The sequence below is a fragment of the Lissotriton vulgaris genome, chromosome 9, assembly GCF_964263255.1.
Source record: "Lissotriton vulgaris chromosome 9, aLisVul1.2, whole genome shotgun sequence".
Classification (NCBI taxonomy): Eukaryota; Metazoa; Chordata; class Amphibia; order Caudata; family Salamandridae; genus Lissotriton; species Lissotriton vulgaris.
Genome location: NC_141697.1, coordinates 608,917,025 through 608,936,539, shown reverse-complemented (window position 1 = coordinate 608,936,539; position 19,515 = coordinate 608,917,025). Strand labels below are relative to the sequence as shown.

The window sequence follows — 19,515 nt, the reverse complement described above, 5'->3', positions numbered from 1 at the left end:
GTGACGAACACTGGAAAGTAGGATGGAGCTCTGGACTTGCATGGGGGGATTACGGGATGGGGGCTAAGTTGACCACCTTCGGAACCGAGCTACGCCTTTCGGGCCCCTAAGGCCACCGTAGTGTCGACTGCAGTATAGTTGGGTTGTTGGGGTAGGACACCAGGTCCTCACTAGGTTTGGATGGGAGCTGCGCTTGCGAAGCTGGGTCCTGTTCTGGGGGGGGAGGGCGCTTAGAGTAGTTGGGGGTGCTCGAAGCGGGGTGGGCGGGGAGGGGGGCTGTGCTGCGTTGGGACTGGGAGGGTTGAGTGTGACCCTGTGTGCCAGGCTGGGCACCGTTACCAAATTCTGCTGTACAACATGGGACTATGGCTAATAATGGGCATGTGAAGTGTGTAACCTGGAACGTGAGGGGTCTGCACACGATGGCACGGAGGCATAAAATACATGCATATTTGGTTCGAAGAGGGGTGCAGATAGCGCTGCTGCAAGAAACGCATCTGACGAAGCAGGAGGGTATAGCGCTGCAAAGGAGATGGAGGGCAAAACTGTTTAACACCACGTATTCCGCATTTGCCAGGGGGGCGCTGATTTGGGTATGGGCGGGGACTCCGTTCCAAGTCAATAGGCACATAATAGACCCGGAGGGCAGGTTTGTGGCAGTGGAAGGGAAACTGAAAGGTAGGGACATAGCGCTGTGCAGTGTGTATGCGCCTAACATTGACCAAGCGTCCTTATTCACCAAACTCTCAGGTGCGCTGGAAGGGTTTTTAGCTGGCCCCATTATTATGGGAGGGGATTTTAACTTGGTGACTGACGTGGAGCTGGACAGATCTCATCCTCCTCTGGGGACATCTCCGATGCACCGCCTGGCGAAGCGCAGGTTGGAATGGCAGGAGAGCTGGGAACTACAAGACGCCTGGCGGGTGCACCACCCGACGGCGAGAGATTACTCCTTCTACTCTGGATTGCACAACCTCCATGTCCGCTTGGACACTTTCTTGTGGTCCTCACAGGTGCTACCGGCGGTGTCCAACTCGGAATACCTCGCCCGCACGATCTCTGATCACAATCCCCTACTGCTAACCCTTAATTGGATGACCGAGACACCGCGGGTCTCGACGTGGCAATTGAGGCCGGACACATTGGACGACTTGTTGTTCAGAGAGGCGCTGGGAAATAGGATAACATGCTACTTCGAGGAGAACGAGGGCACAGCATCATCTAGAGCAAAGGAGTGGGATGCCTTTAATATGGTTGTTAGAGGCCACTGTATAGGGAAATACACTGGGGCTCGCAGATCCCTGTTAGACGATCTAGAGAGGGCGGAAACAACTTTGCGCGATGCTGAGAAAGTGCGCCCTAACCGCCCAGAGTTACAAGGGACGGTGAGTGCTGCCAAGGAGGCGGTGGCTGTGGAAATGGAACGGCTCTGCAGTTTCGACCATAAATCCTATTTGACAAGAGCGCACGCGGAGGGGGATAAGGCGGGGACGCTGCTAGCCTGGCTGGCCAACCCCACAAGACGTAGCCACCCTATCTTAGCCATTGAAGGGGAAGATGGCCCAGCTCACCACACCCAGGGGGAGATACTGGAACGCTTCCGCTCGTACTACGAGACGCTCTACGAGAGCGCGCTCGAAGGGCAGGATACTGAGATAACTGCTTTCATGGAGAGCCTACAGCTGCCGCGCTTGGAACAAGAGCAGGCGGAGGCCCTGGGCAAGAACATAGAACTGGGCGAGATAAGGAGCACGGTGAAGAAGATGGCCTGCAACAAGACTCCGGGCCTGGATGGGCTCCCTATCGAATTTTATAGCAAATACATTGACCAACTGGGCCCGCGGCTTCAGGTGGTGTACAACGAAGCTAAAGCTCGGCGGGGGGGGGGGGGGGCTGCCTGAATCCATGTGCGAAGCTCTCATGATTCCTTTGTTGAAGCAGGGTAGAGAGAGCAAGCACCCCTACAGGCCACTGTCCATGCTGACAGTGGACTACAAAATTCTGAGCACCATCTTGGCGACCAGGTTACTGCAGCACATGACGGTGTTGGTCCATAGCGACCAATCTGGTTTTATCCCCGCCCGCAACACGACCACCAACATACGCCGACTGGTTTGCCTGCTTGGAGAACCGTGGCCTGCCACGCAAACGCCGGTAGTACTGTCAATTGACATAGAAAAGCATTCAACAGCCTGGAATGGGAATACCTATATAAGGTTATGCAGTACTTCGGTCTCGGAGACGGGTATATACGCTGGACGAGAGTGTTATACCCTTCAGCGGTGGCACGGGTGCGGGTGGGCCCCCTTGTGTCGAACCAGTACCCAGTGCATTGAGGCACCAGGCAGGGATGCTCACTATCCCCCCTGTTGTTCGCACTAGCAATCAAACCTTTCGCAGCGGAAATCAGGAAGGGACATTCTTACAAGGGCTTGACCTACCGGGGACATCCACAACTTATTTCATTATACGCGGACAACCTACTATTATACCTGGAAAATGCGCGGGGGGCATTGGAGGGGGCGGAGAGACTCCTGGTGTCCTTTGGCAGACTATCTGGGCTGAGGGTGAACTGGTCCAAATCATGTTTGTTTCCGTTACGTCACGGTGAACCGAGACCTGCTACCCGCCCGCTGCTTGCCTGGGCGCCAGACTGCCTGAAATATCTGGGAGTGTACATATACCACAAGGCTACAGACCTGCTAGAGGGCAACGTGGGTCGCTGTATACGGGCGCTGCGTGGTAATATGACCTTCTGGTCTACCCTCCCGCTATCGGACACGGGACGCATATCCCTGGTGAAAATGATAGCCTTGCCGCGCCTCCTCTATTATTTCCGCACGCTGCCTATTTGGATACCCAGGTCGATTTTTCGGCAGTTGAGATCTTTATTGATCTCCTTCCTCTGGGGCACGGCAGGCGCAGAATCGCTTTATCAACGCTGCTCCGGCCGAGAGATGAGGGAGGCCTAGCGGTCCCTGATTTTGAGTTATATTATTTGGCAGCGCAACTGCAGACCTTTACACAGGAGGTGGCGCGTGTGTACCGAGGACCAGAGCATGAAAGAGAAAAGGGCACCCCACGACACGTGCTGGCATTTATAACTTTGCAACAGAAGCTAACTCTCAGGGACATGTGGCTGGAAGAGCAGACGTACAGACTCTGCTGGAACCGGGAGCAGAAACGGGCTGGGGTGCGACGCATGTACGAGCCTGAGATACCCCTGGGTATGGTAATGGCACTCCCGCACGGGGGCGACTGGTCGAGGCTGCAAGGGTGGGAATATGCGGGACTGCAGATACTGTGGGACCTATATGAGAACGGTGAACTGCTCCCCTACCAAACGCTGCAGGACCGCTTTGACCTCCCAAGGGGGGATTTTCTAATGCATGCGGCCATAACACGAGCGATGCAAGCACACTGGATGAGAGGATTCAAGAGCCCCCGACATCAATGGCTTGCCAATATACAATGATGGCGGCCGGCATGTATAAAGCAGTGACATGCCTCTACTCGCGAATGTTAAGCGAGACGTTGCAACCCCTAGCCATGCTGAAAGAGGCTTGGGAGCTTGAACTGGAGACTGAGATCCCAGATACTACGTGGGCACAGATAGTGCGGCGGGCGAGAAAGAGCACAAGAAACGCTCGTTTTCAGCTAATTCATTTCTATATACTGCATAGGGCCTATCTCACACCCAGGAGGATTGAGAGATATTTCGGAGTGGCGGATGCGGCATGCCCCAGATGCAACACAGTGAGGGCCGACCTGGGACATATGCTCTGGGACTGCACACATCTGCGGGACTATTGGAGGGAGATTATTGAGACTTTGAACACTGTTACCGAAAGGGAATTACAAATCACCAAGGCGGTGGGCGTGCTACATTGGTTCCCGCATACACCCAAAAACAAGATTTCGAGAAAAATGGTGGATATGGGCCTAATCTTAGCTAAGAGAGAATTGACTAGGAACTGGAAATCAAAACGATGCCCAACGCTAAGGAGGTGGACCAACGAAATGCTTAAGTGGGCAGCGAGCGAAAGCACGCTCGGATACCAGTTAGCCCGCCGCAGATCAGACGACAGAGCACTGGAAGCGGCCATGGAATGGGAGATGCTAGTGCAAGCTCTCCGAGACAGCACGATAGAAGAGGAGGACAGCCTTTCTGAGTCGAGCGAAGTAGAACCCCGACACTTACCAGGAGCACATTCCTAACATGGCATCACGACTCCTGATAGCACACACACATGTACATCACGGTAGAGCTTAGGCGCAGGGTCGAGCACTCGGGGGGGGGGCGGTTGGGGAGGGTAGGGGAGTTGGGTCAAAGGGAGGGGGGCTGGGGGCGGTGTTGTAGAGGGGAGCGGGGCAAAAATATTAAAAGCAGGTTGTGCTACTTCGAGTACATCGAAAGTCTTATGCGCACGATGGCAAGCAGGTTGATCCACTGACTGACGCCGCCCGACCCCCGGGTTGTGGGCTTAATGGCTGTGTATACCTCAAGCGTGAAGGGAGGGAGGCGCGTTGGCGCCTGTGGAGAGGGAAGGTTGTACACATGTGAACTGAACTATTTTCCTGCAATAAAAACGGTTTAAAAAAAATAAAAAAATATTATGGTTGGTATTATTATTATTAGCAGTTAATAATGACAGAAATAATCATAGAAACAATAATGACAATAATAGTAATCTTTAATGTTATTAGAATGTTCTCATTATTATTATTAAGAATAATATAATCATTAGTGATAGTATCATTCTCATGATTATTCTCTTCCTTTGCTGCCCATGAGCTGAGTACATAGTACATTTTCTATCATTCAGATTGTGTCTATAGCACATTGCTTCTGAGAAGACAGACTTGCTGAGATTCTTTTTGGGCTCTAAACTCCCCAAATGCCTCCCCAGAAAACTCCCAAATGCTAATGAGTTCCGCCACCATGAGACCTGACAGACTTCTTGCCTCCTGTTACAGTTGTTGGTGGTACCCTGCAAACTGAAGGGTGAAGTTTGGTAGTAGCAGTAAGACACTGCCCCAGTATACAGCCTGCCTAGATATGACTGAATAAAATATGGTGCCTCCCCCCCCCACCCCCCCATCTTATGAGTCGCTCTTCAAGACAATGACCCTTTCCTCCCAAAATCCCTCACAGCTTTGTTAGGGGAAGGAAGTGACATCAATGGTAGCAACTGCTTCTCTTCCTCCCTAATCAGTTTCACTAGGTCTGGACAGAAGATGATATTAGGGAGGGAGCTTATGATATTTTTTATTCACCCCCACTGCTGTGGGACAGCAGCAACCGGTGCAGGTAAGAGCAGTGGGGCCGGGTGGAGTAAGGATTTCAACGGACGATGACGAGGGAAAATTAAATAAATAATTAAATTTCCCCTGTTATTGTCCATCAAAATGCAACTCCCCACCTTCCTCCGCATTTAACCCAGTGGTAGTGGGTTCGCGGATGCTGCGGTCGCGTGTGGCGGCTCTCTCAGTTTTTAAAGTGTTGTGATTTTTTTAATACTGCTGTTTTGCTCACCTTGCTGCCTACCTTCCTGTTTCACCTTCCAGCTCCCCTAGCCCCGTTCCGGCACGGCTGAGTGCCGCTTGTACCGGAGGGCTGACTGGGTTGCTGGCGCCATCTTGGGAAGAGCAGTTCAGGCCTCATTGGTTAGCGCTCAAGCTATCGCGCTTCTAAACCCTCTTAAGGGTCTTCCCATGCGCACGCGCAGCAGACGCATTTAACCCAGTGGTAGTGGGTTCGCAGATGCTGCGGTCGCGTGTGGCGGCTCTCTCAGTTTTTAAAGTGTTGTGATTTTTTTAATACTGCTGTTTTGCTCACCTTGCTGCCTACCTTCCTGTTTCACCTTCCAGCTCCCCTAGCCCCGTTCCGGCACGACTGAGTGCCGCTTGTACCGGAGGGCTGACGGGGTTGCTTGCGCCATCTTGGGAAGGGCAGTTCAGGCCTTATTGGTTAGCTCTCCAGCTATCACGCTTCTAAACCCTCTTAAGGATCTCCCCATGCGCACGCGCAGCGGACGCATTTAACCCAGTGATTACGGGTTTGCGGATGCTGCGGTCGAGTGTGGCGGCTCTCTCAGTTTTTAAAGTGTTGTGATTTTTTTAATACTGCTGTTTTGCTCACCTTGCTGCCTACCTTTCTGTTTCACCTTCCAGCTCCCCTAGCCCCATTCCGGCATGGCTGAGTGCGGCTTGTACCGGAGGGCTGACGGGGTTGCTGGCGCCATCTTGGGAATGGCAGTTCAGGCCTCATTGGTTAGCGCTCCAGCTATCGCGCTTCTAAACTCTCTTAAGGGTCTCCCCATGTGCATACGCAGCGGACGCGAGCAGCGGACGCGAGCAGCGGACGCGAGCAGCGGGCGCGCCAAAGGCAAGCCCGTCTGCGCCTGTCCGTGGCCAACCGGGGTCCCCACTATGCTCAGTTTTTAACCTATTCTTCAGAGCACCTTTGTTCAATCCAGGGTCCCTGGCTCCCTAGCCCTGCAACCCTCGCCTACATTGCTAAACTCGGCCTCGCCTGAGTCAACCCCACGCCCTCCCTCCCAGTCACCCTGCCATCACCACCTCCCCCCCCTCCGCTGTACCAAGATCTCCCTTCCCACCTAATTCTGCGTCCACCATTTCAGCCTTTCTTTTTTTTTTTTTTTAATTCTTTATTGTCAGGAGTGCAACAGAGATAATCATACTTTCATTCGTTAGGTGCATTTACATAGCATTAGCATGTGTAGGCAGGAGAAAAGAACAAAACATATCGTGTGTCCTCAACTACCAATGTGTGCCATGGTCAAGTATTGGAGCAGTTAGGAGTAACAAGCATATGCAGATCGTGGCACAATTCCGCTCCTTGTCCATAAGGCAATCCCTGACAGTACATTTCTGATATATTCATCTGAGACTAACAACGTGAAGTTTTAGAAAAAACAAAAACATTAAAACCCAACTATGGTCATCATTGAGCAATTGAGTGTGTTCATCCACAGACAGTCTTCTGCAGGTACAGTTATTTAACATTGCGCCTAAGGTAGTGTTGCGTTTCCGCATTCTCCCGGCTGCCCCCATCATTGTGCTAGCACACCCTTTTCGGCTAGTCCTCGTCTTCCTCTGAGTCCGAGTCTTCACCCTCCGGCAGGGGCTCACATGGTTCTCCCCTATATTTGTTCCATGGTGTCCACACCTTATTCCACTTGCGGGGGCATGCCCGTAACACATAAACCGCTCTTTCTTTTACCATTAGGAGGTCCATATTCCTTATCCACCCTGCTACCGTTGGCAACTCCGGGGCACCCCACCTCTGTGCAATGTCTCGTTTGGCCACTGTCACCGCCAGTGTGACCCATAGTTGTCCGTACCTGTCTAGGTCTGTAGGGTCCCAAATGTTCAGCAGGCACTTACGGGGTTCCGGCAGGACAGATACTTTGACGGCCTGTGAGACTGTGCGCATTATCTGCCTCCAGAGTTCCCGGATTTGAGGACATTCCCATAGCGTGTGGAGCAGAGTTCCCTCTTCCCCGCATCCCCTGAGGCAGTACGGGTGTGGTGCCCTTTGTATTCTGTGAAGTAGTGTGCGGGTGTAGTAGGTGCGATGTAAAATTTTAAACTGCACCAGACGAAATCTGGCCGAAATGCCTACCTCTCGCGGTGAGGCAAGGGCCTCGTTCCACTCCGTGTCATCCATTTCACCCAGTTCTCCCACCCATTTCCCTTTAAGATTCTGTGTGGGGTCTGGCAGGTTGTTAATCAGTTTTTTGTACGTGAGTGAGGTCGCCTTTTGTTCCATAAATTCGGTCAGTAACCTATCTTCCAGTGGTGACGATTCCGGGAGTGTGGTGTCAGGTGGGATTGCCTGCAACAGAGCGTGTCGGATTTGCACATACCGGTATGTTTCAGAGGGGCCCAGGCCGTATAGCTGTTGGAGCTGCGGGAAAGGGATAACCGCGCCCTTGTCCCAGAGGTCCCCAACCACCGAGATCCCTATGGTATCCCATCGTGTGAACCCCTTACATGTCCGCAGGTTTCCCAGTGTTTTAGTGTCCCACAATGGAGTTAACCTGGTAATTTTGCCCTTCCACCCCAGACGTGATTGTGCTACATGCCATAGCGTCGCCGTGTGACGCGTTGGGCCGAGCAGGGTCTTTACTTGCGGGTAGTTGTATAGCACTGAAAGCATGCCTTCAGTCCCCAGTTGTGACCAGTCCGCCTTATACGCGGGGTCCTCCCGTGTGACGTGGATCCAGTGATTAATAACCTTAAGCTGGGACGCCCAGTAATATAGCTGGAGATTGGGCAGTGCGATCCCCCCTTCGTACCAGCTCTTAACCAGTTTATTCTGCGCTATTCGTGCTGGGCCATTGCTCCATAGCAAACTGGAAACTAATGCCGCGACCTGTCGGAAGTATCGCGGGCTCACCACATAAGGGGAGTTTTCAAGCACATATAGAAACCTTGGGAGAACCATCATTTTATAAAGTGCCGCTCGCCCTAGGAGGGTCAGCGGTAGTGTAGCCCAGTATTTGACGTCTGCACGCAAGCGTGTCAGAGGTGGCCGCAAGTTCTCGGCATAGAATTCCGCAGCATTGGTAGTCACAAAAATACCCAGGTACTTAAATGAAGTGGTTGTTATCTTTAGGGGACAGTCGGCTGGCAGCACTGGACCCGGGCCCTTGAGTACATAAAGTACGGACTTGGACCAGTTTAGGGTGTAGCTCGAAGCCCGTCCGTGCTCATTGCAGAGAGCCAACAGGGCAGGGACCCCCTCATTGGGGTTGATCATGTAGATCAACATGTCGTCCGCATACAGGGAGACTTTGTCCTCCCACCCTTCCTCCCAAGTGATGCCTCGGAATAGTGGCGTCGCTCTGAGCATGATTGCCAATGGTTCCAGCACTAATGCAAATAGAAGGGGCGATAGCGGGCATCCTTGTCTAGTTCCCCGTCCCAGTGGAAAGGTTGACGATATGTGACCATTCGCAACTACCTGCGCAACCGGCAAGGTGTAGAGCAGTCGCACCCATGCAAGATACTTTGGGCCGAATCCCATTCGGGTCAGGACAGCAAACAGGTACTCCCACTCCACCAGGTCAAACGCCATTTTGGCGTCTAGGGAAAGTATCACAGCTTGGTCAGTAAGAAGATGCGCCCGTGCTAGCACCCCATGCACCCTCCGCAGGTTCAGTGCTGTGCTCCTGTGAGGCATGAAGCCCGATTGATCGGGGTGTATCAGGGCACTCAGATGCTGGGTCAGACGACTGGCCAGGAGTTTCGCCAAGATCTTCGCTTCAGTATTGAGCAATGAAATGGGCCGGTACGAGGTGCATTCTGTCGGCGGCTTGGCTGGTTTTGGAATGGCTACGATAGTGGCCGTGCGCTGGTCGAGTGGAAGCAGCGCCTTCTCCACGCTTTCATTGTACATGTCCAAGAGAGGCTTGGCCAGCACCGAGGCCATCGCCTTATACCACTCCACAGGTATTCCGTTGGGACCCAAAGCCTTGCCGGACTGCAATGCCTGTATCGCTAATTGGATCTCTCCCTCTGTCAGGTCTGTATCTAGTTCCTGCTGTGCTTCAGGAGCAAGCACAGGGATAGGAATGTTTCCGAGTGACGCCATGGCCTCCTGATCCGTGACCGATCGTGTCGGTGTGTATATTCCCTGGAAGTGGCGTGCTAGGGTGTGTACTATTCGTTCCGGGTGAATCTGCAGCTGGCCCTCAGCATCATATAGGCGTTGTATGCCCTTGTTACTGCCGCCCCGCTTGTCCAACCACGCCAGCATTTTCCCTGCCTTATCTCCCACATCATATATGCGGTGTGCGGTGTTGGCTAGGTGCCCCCTAGTGACCGTGGTGAGGTGCGCTTGGTGCTGCTGCTGTCGGAGCTGTAACTCATGCGCGGTGACAGGGGTGGGGTCTGTCATGTGGGCAGTGTGCGCTGTGTGCAGTGCCAATTCCAAATTTGCAAGTTCAGCCCTAGATTCCCTTTTTTGCCCAGTGATTGCCGATATGGATGCCCCGCGTAGGACCGTTTTGTACGCCTCCCAGAGCACCGAAGGTGAGGTGACCGAGCCCGTGTTTTCGCTAAAGTAGTGTGTCGTAGTTAGTTTAAGTTTTTTCCTAACACCAGGAATCTGCAGATAATTGGGATATATCGGGTACATTCTAGCACGCTTTTGTTCTCTGGTAGTAAGGTGAAGGGATATCGGGGAATGGTCAGAAATGCCTCTCGGTAGAATTTCCATCTTGTCTATGGAACCCAGTCCCACCCCTAGAAAGAAGAAGAAGTCAATGCGTGAAAGGCTATCGTGGGGGGCGGAATAGTGTGTGTATTGCTTTGCCGTGGGGTTCAGATGACGCCACACATCCGTGAGTCCCAGGGCAGTCAGGAATCCGGGAAGCGTGGCAGTCCCCCTCTGGCGATCTCGTATGGGAAAGGTGTCTAGTAAGGGGTCTGTTATAGCATTGAAGTCCCCCCCAATGTTCATATCACCCTCCGGGAGGTCGATGAGAAACTGCCCAAGAGCTGGCAGTGCTGTAGAATGTAGCGCCGGGGGGATGTACACAGATACCACATTTAGGGTCCTCCCCTCCCACTGGCCAGAGAGTGCCGCAAAAGGCCCCTGGTCGTCCGTCTTGTGGCTAGTAACCAAAAAGGATGAGTTTTTCTTGAGGAGTATCCCAGTGCCTCTGGAGCCTGTGGTAAATTCAGCGTGTACTGCCATGGTGTAGCCACGCCTGTTCAGTGCTTTGCAGGTGTTCCCCGCCAAATGTGTTTCCTGAAGCAGGACCAGGTCAGACCTATGGCGTTTGATGGTTTGCAGTACCAAACCGCGCTTAATTTTATCCCCCAGCCCCCTGACGTTCCATGTAAGCAGTTTCAGTGGAGGCACCATTGTCATTACAGGGGCGCCCTCAGTGGGTGCTGCTCGTGCTTGTTGTGCCATTTGGGTTTATGACCCATGTTGCCAATATGCAGTAATGTGGTAGAGCCAGTGTGGTGAGCTGTGTGCCGGGGTACCTGGCGCTGACGGCTAGCAATGTAACTGTGCCTCGTGCAAACTTAGTGATGACCAATAACCATAACTTAAACTTTAACAGTACAACTTTCCCCCCCCCCCCACCCCCTCCCTGCTCCCCTGCTCCACGGACGAAGTCCCGCTCAGCCTTTCTTTTAAATACCAGATCGGCAGTTAAACACCACCTTGAATTATTTGTTTTTTAGACTCCCACAAACCCGACCTCTTATTCCTGACAGAAACCTGGTTCTGTTCTGATTCATTGCCTAATGTGCTAGAGGCCCTCCCCTCCTCCTATTACGCCTTACGCGCCGACCGGCCGGCTGGGAGGGCGGGAGGCGGTGTCGCCTTCATCATTCGCTCTGGTCTCCATTTCCAATTGCTTTCATCCCCATCTATCACGGCTGTCGACTGTCTGGTGGTGCGATCTGCCTCTTTCCAAGTCCCTATCACCTGTGTTCTAATCTATCGCCCCCCCAGCCAATGCCCTACTTTATTTCTGGCATTCAGGAGCTGTTAGCTACGTTGGCAGTAAATAACTCATCTGTCTTAGTGCTCGGGGACTTCAATTTCTGGCCATCTGACCCCGCGAAAGACGCCATGTCAAAAGATTTCACTGAACTCCTCCTTAGTTAAATTTTGTGTCACATGTCCACACACCCACCCATGTTCGAGGGCATACCCTAGACAAGATTTTGGGCACTTAATGTCCCAGTCACGGCCCCTACTGTCACGCCCTGCCTTTGGTCTGATCACTTTCTGGTTTCATTTTTCCTCGACTTAAGTCTTGCTAAAAAACCTTCCTTTCCCAAGAACACCTGGGCTCATATCTGGAACAAAGTAGACATGCCCACTCTCTGCTCCTCTCTTTTAGCTTCCTGCCCCGTCCTTGAGGAATTTACTCCATCAGCCCAAGCAGCCACCATCAATAAATAGCTTTCTAGAGCATGTGATCAAGTGGCCCCCCTTTAGGCGCGTCAGAATTAGGCGCGGCCGCGATGCAAACAGATGGTTTAAGGCCGACCTTAAGGAGAAAAAACTGGGTGTGCGCCAGGCACTCAAAACCTTCCTCTTTATGCAAGCTTTCTCGCCCTAGTATCTGCACCTCTACCTCCTGGGTCCTGCATCCTTCAGCACCAAGAAACCACTTGGTAGTCGTGCAGAGATAATCTCGCTGATCTCGTCCTCCAAACCATCAGCTCATATCTCTGACCCCATTCCTCTCTCACTAATCATGAACATGAAACACTCTCTTGCACCTATATGGGGCAAAATCATAAACAGCTCCCTAAAAAACGGAGTGGTCCCTGACTGCCTAAAAATTGGGCAAGTTACCCCCCTGCTGAAAAAACCAGGTCTTGACTCAATAGACCTGAACAACTTCAGACCAATATCTAACCTCCCTCTACTAGCCAAAACATTGGAACGATGTGTACTCCTGCAACTGACTCACCATCTGGACAACATCAATCTCCTAGACCCCCTCCAGTCTGGCTTCAGACAAGGATGCAGCACAGAAACAGCGATGCTGAATATCATAGACGATATCCACGGATCTCTGGATTCAGACAAATGCTGCCTCCTCATTCTCCTTGACCTTTCTGCAGCATTTGATACGGTGGATCACAAACTCCTCACCAAGGCTCTTCAAGAAAGAGCAGGCCTCGGCGAAGTAGTTCTCAAATGGTTCTCCTCATTCATACACAACCGAACACAAATAATAAAAATCAAGAATTTCACCTCCGAAATCCAACAGGTCAATAAGGGCGTCCCCCAAGGTTCGGTGCTCTCGCCCCAGCTCTTTAACATTTATATGGAACCACTCTCTACGCGGACGATACACAAATATATCTGGAAACTTCCTCTCTCACTGACATACATAGACTAAATGCTGTCCTGAAAGATGTTCAACAATGGCTGACAAACAATCACTTGAAACTGAATCCAGACAAAACTGAGACACTCCTCATCTCGAACAAGGAAGACAACCCGCAAATCACCGAATGGCTAAAAGCTATTGATGCGCTTAAAGGAAATCTTACTCTAGCCGACTCTGTTAAATCTCTTGGCATCATCATAGACCCCAAACTAAACATGGTAAAACACATCAAGAATGCAGCCAAAGGTGCTTTCTTTGACCTCAGACTGTTGAACAAGATCAAACCCTACATTCCTAACAAGGATCTCAAACTAGCCACTCAATCTCTGGTACTGTCAAGGCTAGACTATGGGAATGCAATCCTAACAGGCATCCCGAAATCGAACTTGGCACCGATCAAAACAACACTACATGCTGCAGCTAGAATGATTACCGGCATCAGAAAATCGGATCACATCTCCCCAGCACTCAAGGAACTCAAATGGCTCCCAGTAGAAATGCGTAGTAACTTCAGAACGGCCTGCCTAACACACAAAGCCCTCCATACCGGCAAACCCGAATACCTGGCAAATAAACTCAAAAAAGCAGGCCAAGCCAGGAATCTGAGAAGCTCTAACTCCTTCCTGCTCATCCTACCCAAAACCAGAAAGAAAAGAACAGCGGACTGCTCCTTCACTGGTAACGCCGCCCAAAATCTGGAACTCCATCCCCCCCGCACATCAGAACTATTCCTTCTTTTGTGGAATTCAAAAGGCAACTCAAATCCTTGTTCCTGATCCGCTCCCTTGGCTGCGGATAACCGGGGTCAGCAAGCAACCCCTGAACTATGTGACTACAGTGAATCCCATAACCAAAAGAAGCTCGGCAACTCACCCATGTTCCGCTTACAATGTCAATCTTTGAATGCTTATACCTTACATATGTTATGTTCATGTTTGTTTATGTTATGCATATGTTTATACAGATTTTTGTCATTCTATTACTGTAAAGCGCTCTGCTACCTCCGGGTCTTGACAGAGCTATAGAAAACTTCCTAAATAAAGAGGACACCTATGGAGCCCGATTATGTCAGTCACTCAGGAGATGGTTTGTATTATTTCAAGATAGCTCATTTTGGGGCCTGGACGAGCCAGTGTCTTCCAAGGGGGGCAACCTATTCCCAGCATTTTAGCCATTTGACTTTTACAAGTTTCTAGTCGTGTTTACAGGCCTGCATCCATATTTACTTAACCCTAATGTGCTGTTGAGAACTAAAGATGTACAGTATTCGGGTTACCACATATTGTACTGGCGAGTTGTATTTAATTATCGACAATTATTGTTGCAATACATAACAGGAATTAACAGATGTTTTTGCTGGCAGTTGGAGTGTGATGGCAATACCTGCAAAAGGATTAGGAACTTCAATACTGTTGTTTAGTGACTATTCATAATTTTTATTGTCATTGTTGTTTTTGCAAATCCTCTATTATTACGACTGAGCTACTCTCAATAATGGAATGTTCTAATACATAGCATTTACTGACTTTCTTTACCCTGCCACACTCCCCTGCTTGCCTATCAGGGTAGAAGAAAATTATTCACGAACGGCCACATGCATCAATCTAGGATTTTGCATTTCCTAAATAACGAAAATTAAGGAATCGCTATTTAGGAATTGCAAAATCCTATGCATCAAGAAATCCTAACATTTTTTAGGATTTCATAAATTTCGGAATTTGCGATTTCTTAATTGCGAATCGCAATTAAGGAATGGCATTACATTGATTCCTATGGGCCTAGAGGCCCATAGGAATCAATGCTGTTTTGCATTTCTTTTTTTAGGAAATCGCAATTTGTTGATGCATTGCAAGGGTGCAGAGGGGGGTCTAAAGGACCCCCCCCTGCACCCCTGAAATGTATTTTAAAGTGCATGTTTCACACACACATGTCCTAAGGACATGTGTGTCTGTAACATGACACTTTTCAAAATGCATTTTTGTGCTTTTTTAAACAATTTCGCAAAAAAACACGAGGGTTAACCTCGTGTTAATTTGCACTTCCTATTTCAAAATTCGCTTTTTTTTTAAAATGATGCATTGCATTTAAGGAATCGCAAAAATGCGATTCCTTAAATGCATTCGCATTTTTAGGAAATGCAAAAAAAAACGAATTTTGAAAAATTGTTTCATGCATCCCAAAAACGTATTTAGGAAGCGCAAACGGCCGAATTTACCGATTCGCACCGTATGCACTTCCTAAATAGGTTGATGCATGTGGGGGGAGATCCCCAAATGTCTTCCATCCCAGGTGGTATTCTGAGGCGTGATCCATCAGTATATTCATTCATAGCTTGATTGACTTTCACCATAACATCAATCTTACATGACCCATGGAAAGCGGTGGCAGAAAAAGAGCACCTGGTCCACCTAGTCGGTCCATTTTCATACTTCTTGGAGCAAGCAGATATCAGACTTAAGCTACATCTTTGGCTTTGCGGGCCAAAGTCTTCCTGCTCTTTCTGAGTTGTATATGGATTTAAAAAAAGTAACCTAACCTGGTATCTCCCCTTTAAAAGTATCAACTGTTGGAAATATTCTTTAGTTAAAATCCTTTCTTCTGATGCTAGTGGCAGGTAACTTTTGTCGCCTCTCCCCAGTGCCGCGGATAGGTCTTCGTTCCTAAGAGCTCTGGCGGTATGAAATCTCTCAATATAAACATCTGTGGTAAATATATGCTCCATTCCAGCTGTGGTTCCAGGTCCAGTTAGCTCATTCAATGTTTAGGAAGATCCTGACCACCTGTTTCACATAAAGAGAAGCTTCAGTGGAGGTAGATTTCCATCTAGACGAGGATCATTGATTCGAGTTATGAATTTCGCGAAATACACATAGAAGTATATTTTAGGAAATTAATTGGACATTAAATCTGCTTACCTTCTTTGATTTGAAATGAAAATTAGTAACACCTGCATTACGTTTATTAAAAGCTAATTGATTCACTTTCTCCTCGCTTCCGGCCACAAAAGACAGTCACTGGGGTACAAAATGAAGGACAAATTCAGATGGTTCAGGAACAAGTGAATCAGGCCTTACCTTTATGATATTCAACAATCAAAGACAATAGTAACATTTGTGAGATAGAAAAGTGAGCTCTCTTAAGCAACATGTTTAGAAACATGTTTTAGTGCCCCAGGAAGTTACTTTTCTAAATAAAGGGGCATTTGGTTTTCAGTTTCGCTTTCATGTGGACTCTCTAAACTTGCTTATACCTCAGCTTTTCCATTTGAAACAAAAATAGTTGGGAGTTTTAATCATATCTTGTTTATGCACTTTGAAGCAGCCTTAACTGTGTTATGATGCACTAAAATAAGTAACGTTTTTCCATAATACCAGACCCTAACCCTTGCACTTCTCTGACTCTCCAACAGACACCAATGAGATGTGAAAATGGCGACTGTCACAGCTGAACTGGATAACATGGAGGTGCAGGAACAGCCCAACAACAATAACTGGGAAACTACAGATCACATCTGGGATGAATGTACAGCTACATCCAAGCTTTTTGAATGCTCCAGGATCAAGGCCTTATCTGGTATTTCAAAAAGTTATATTTGATACATTCTTTTGTGTGTCAGCCATTGAGATTGTTAGTTTCATTCCTGATATCCTTATTGATTACCCTTTTTACGTTATGTTTGTATCCGTGTCTGTAAAGTAACCGGATGACTCCATGTCAACCTGGACTCAATGCTCCAGTCCTAAACTTTCCATTTCCATACTCTTGTGGACTGGTAGGTTAATGCAACTGGTTATTGTGAGAAGTTGGCCCGATATGCAACGTTCGCTATTCTAGCGACCGCTATGTATCGTTCCAACGACCCTTATGGTGTTTGGTTGTAAGTCAACCTATAGACCAGCTATCCTAGTAGCGTGGATACGAGCAGTCTAAGGCTAAAGACTCGAGAGGGCGCGTTAAGCCAGCTGTTTACCACACATGTACCCCTTGAACACCCAGTGAAAGGACACCACACAAGTGTTATGAAAATAAACAGTATATTTATTAAGAATCACAACAGCCCTGTACTCTTTATGAGGACAGGGTACTAAGCACAAACCAAATCTCTTTAGCAAATACTTCAAGTGCACAATTAAAACAAGTGTCCGAGGACACGGAAAGGTTAAGGTCTCGGGCGGACCCGATAAGGCAAGTCGGAAGCGAGGGACTCGGGACCCTAGAGTAAAGAGGCTATGCAGGCACCGAAATGCCGAGTTACCTAGCCACGAGGGCTGCGGCTGCACAAGTCTTACAGGCGTCGGGGTCTTCGCTGACGAGCCAGGAGCCGGAAGAAAAGGAGTTGCTGGCCGGCGACCAGTGATGAATAGTTCGTAGAGATCCAAGCCTGGATCGGAGATTGATGAAACCTGAAAGCAGAGGGGACCAAGTTCGTACTACTAGCCAGTAGTCAGAGGGTACCAGGAAGGCACCGGTTGGCCGTCACCTCGACCAGGTGAGTGGGCGACGCTAGGCTCTGCAGTCTCACGGACCAGGAGGCGTTGTCGGCGACCACGGTGGAGGTGCGAGCTGTCCCACGAAGGATGATGCTGTCGGCGTCGCTGGGCCCAGGATGGGGCAACAAGCCTTGGCAAACCTCAGGGCCACGTGGTGGGCCTAAGATGGCGTCTTGAGTGGACCAGGAGGGCCCGGGGTGCTTCTCGAAAAGATGGAAGCAAGGGCCAGTCTGGAGCAACCAGACCAGCAGTGATGTTTGTCGATCGTCGTCAAGGAAGGACACAAGCCAGCGGCTAGTGACCAGACAACGTGCTGAGCAGCGAGCAGAAGGGCCCCCACGCAGATCGTGGAGATGCTGGGAGACTGCACTTCGGTGCTGGAGCGGCTCAGGGCCGGGGCTTCTCGGACCCCAGAGCACTCACCAGAGAGTTACCTCGATGGTCGTGCTGGTTTTAAGAGCGTGCAGGTTCTGATGATGGCCGGTCCCTCGAGGTCTCGTCGCACCCACAGATCACAGCTGAGCTGATGACGTGGGTAGAGGTCAGAGGTGCCAGGGAAGCCGGTTCTCGTCGAGCTGGGCCGTCGGATTCCTTGAGGAAGGACTTGCAGCAAACCGCAGAGTTCTTAGATGGTGCCCGCTGATGCAGGGTGACTACTCCTTAGTCACAAGGGAGAAATCTTGAGAAGAGTCTTGAGTGTCCTTTCGTAGAAAGTAGTTCTTGATTCAAAGATGATCTAATTTGGAAGGGTCCCCGCTCCCGCCTTTATCCTAAAGGAAGGGGTGGGTACATGACTAGGTCCTGCCCTAGGGGTGGGACCAGGAAGGGGGGTAGTTACACCCCTCTCCCCTGCCGGACTTTCCCCAGGCCAGGGCTGTCGCCCCTGGAACTGGTTCTAACCGGCAGATGCGTAGTGAGCATCGGGGTGCCACTCCGCAGTCACCTTCTCGCAAAAGCCCTACCTACCCAGAATACACAAACCCTGTCTGGGACGGTGCGAACACCGCCCTTGACAGGAAACCCTTTGTCCAAGCGTTCCTCGCTGGAAGGACTCCCAGCAGCAGGAGGTCAGACTCGTTACTGTGGTGGCAGCATCCATTTTGTGGAGCTGAGGCTTTCGTTAACTTTAACCGGGGTTCACAGTTACGTACATGTCGTGTCCCTCTAGAAGGGCGGAATGCTAACCTCGTCGCCAGGGTTGGTGAGAGGGCAGCACCCCGATTCGTATGACACCTTACTCGACATGTCTTGATAACGCGACACCGAAGTTACCGATGTGGTACGCGTTATCATGGAACAGCCATTGGGTCTTTTCTCCGCAAGCTGCAACCGGCTCGGCTCGGGCCAGAACACAGTTCACACGAGCCCATGCACTCTGCCTTCAGGATTGTCAAGGCCTGCCATAGGAGTGACTGATAGGAACTCGGGTGTCCATTGTATGGTTAGATATAGAGCTACTATACCTAAAGCAAAGGGTGATTACACGACTTCGCCCCAGCTGTCATGCAGCCAGTTGTGTCAAATTTAGGAGGCCAGCCAGGGGTGGCATAATACATGCTGCAGCCCCTGGCGGCCCTGGGTACACCTATGCCCTGAGTTACAGGGTCTGATAAGGTGGCCCAGTACCAATTGGTAAATGCACCTAGGGTACATATCGTAATTTAGAAAGAGAACAGCCAGGCTGTGGGTCTGATTGGCAGGCCCACAGCCAGAGAAAGTCGTAAACCAGTGAAACAAAAGCAAAAAATCTGGGTGATCATAGGATTGCAGACCCTACTCTCCTACATGACCCCCCCCCAAACGTCGGAACAATAAGCTAACCTTGACCAGGTGAGTCTTCTTGTTCTAAGTGGAAATATCTGGAGAGCCCATCGGCATTGCCATGATCAGTACCAGGTCTATGTTCCACTGTGAAGTCCATCCCCTGTAGGGAAATGGACCACCTAAGCAGTTTGGGGTTTTCACCCTTCATCTGATTTAGCCACAAGAGGGGCTTATGGTCGGTCTGAATCTTGAAGTGAGTGCCAAACAAGTATGGCCTCAGCTTCTTCAGGGCCCAAACCACAGCAAAGGCCTCCCTCTCAATAGCTGACCAATTCTTCTCTCTAGGGGTCAGCCTTCTG

The 19,515-nt window shown here is 50.2% G+C and overlaps 1 protein-coding gene across 1 annotated transcript in view; it reads left to right on the top strand.

Annotated features, from left to right (window-relative positions):
* SPTBN4 (spectrin beta, non-erythrocytic 4) overlaps nt 1-19,515 on the top strand; it is a 1,634,043-nt gene that overhangs the window by 124,244 nt on the left and 1,490,284 nt on the right. Inside the window, exon 2 of the mRNA XM_086938242.1 lies at nt 16,312-16,475. Within this exon, the coding sequence (XP_086794368.1) occupies nt 16,331-16,475 (145 nt within the window). The 5' untranslated portion in view covers nt 16,312-16,330. The remainder of the gene's footprint in view (nt 1-16,311; nt 16,476-19,515) is intronic.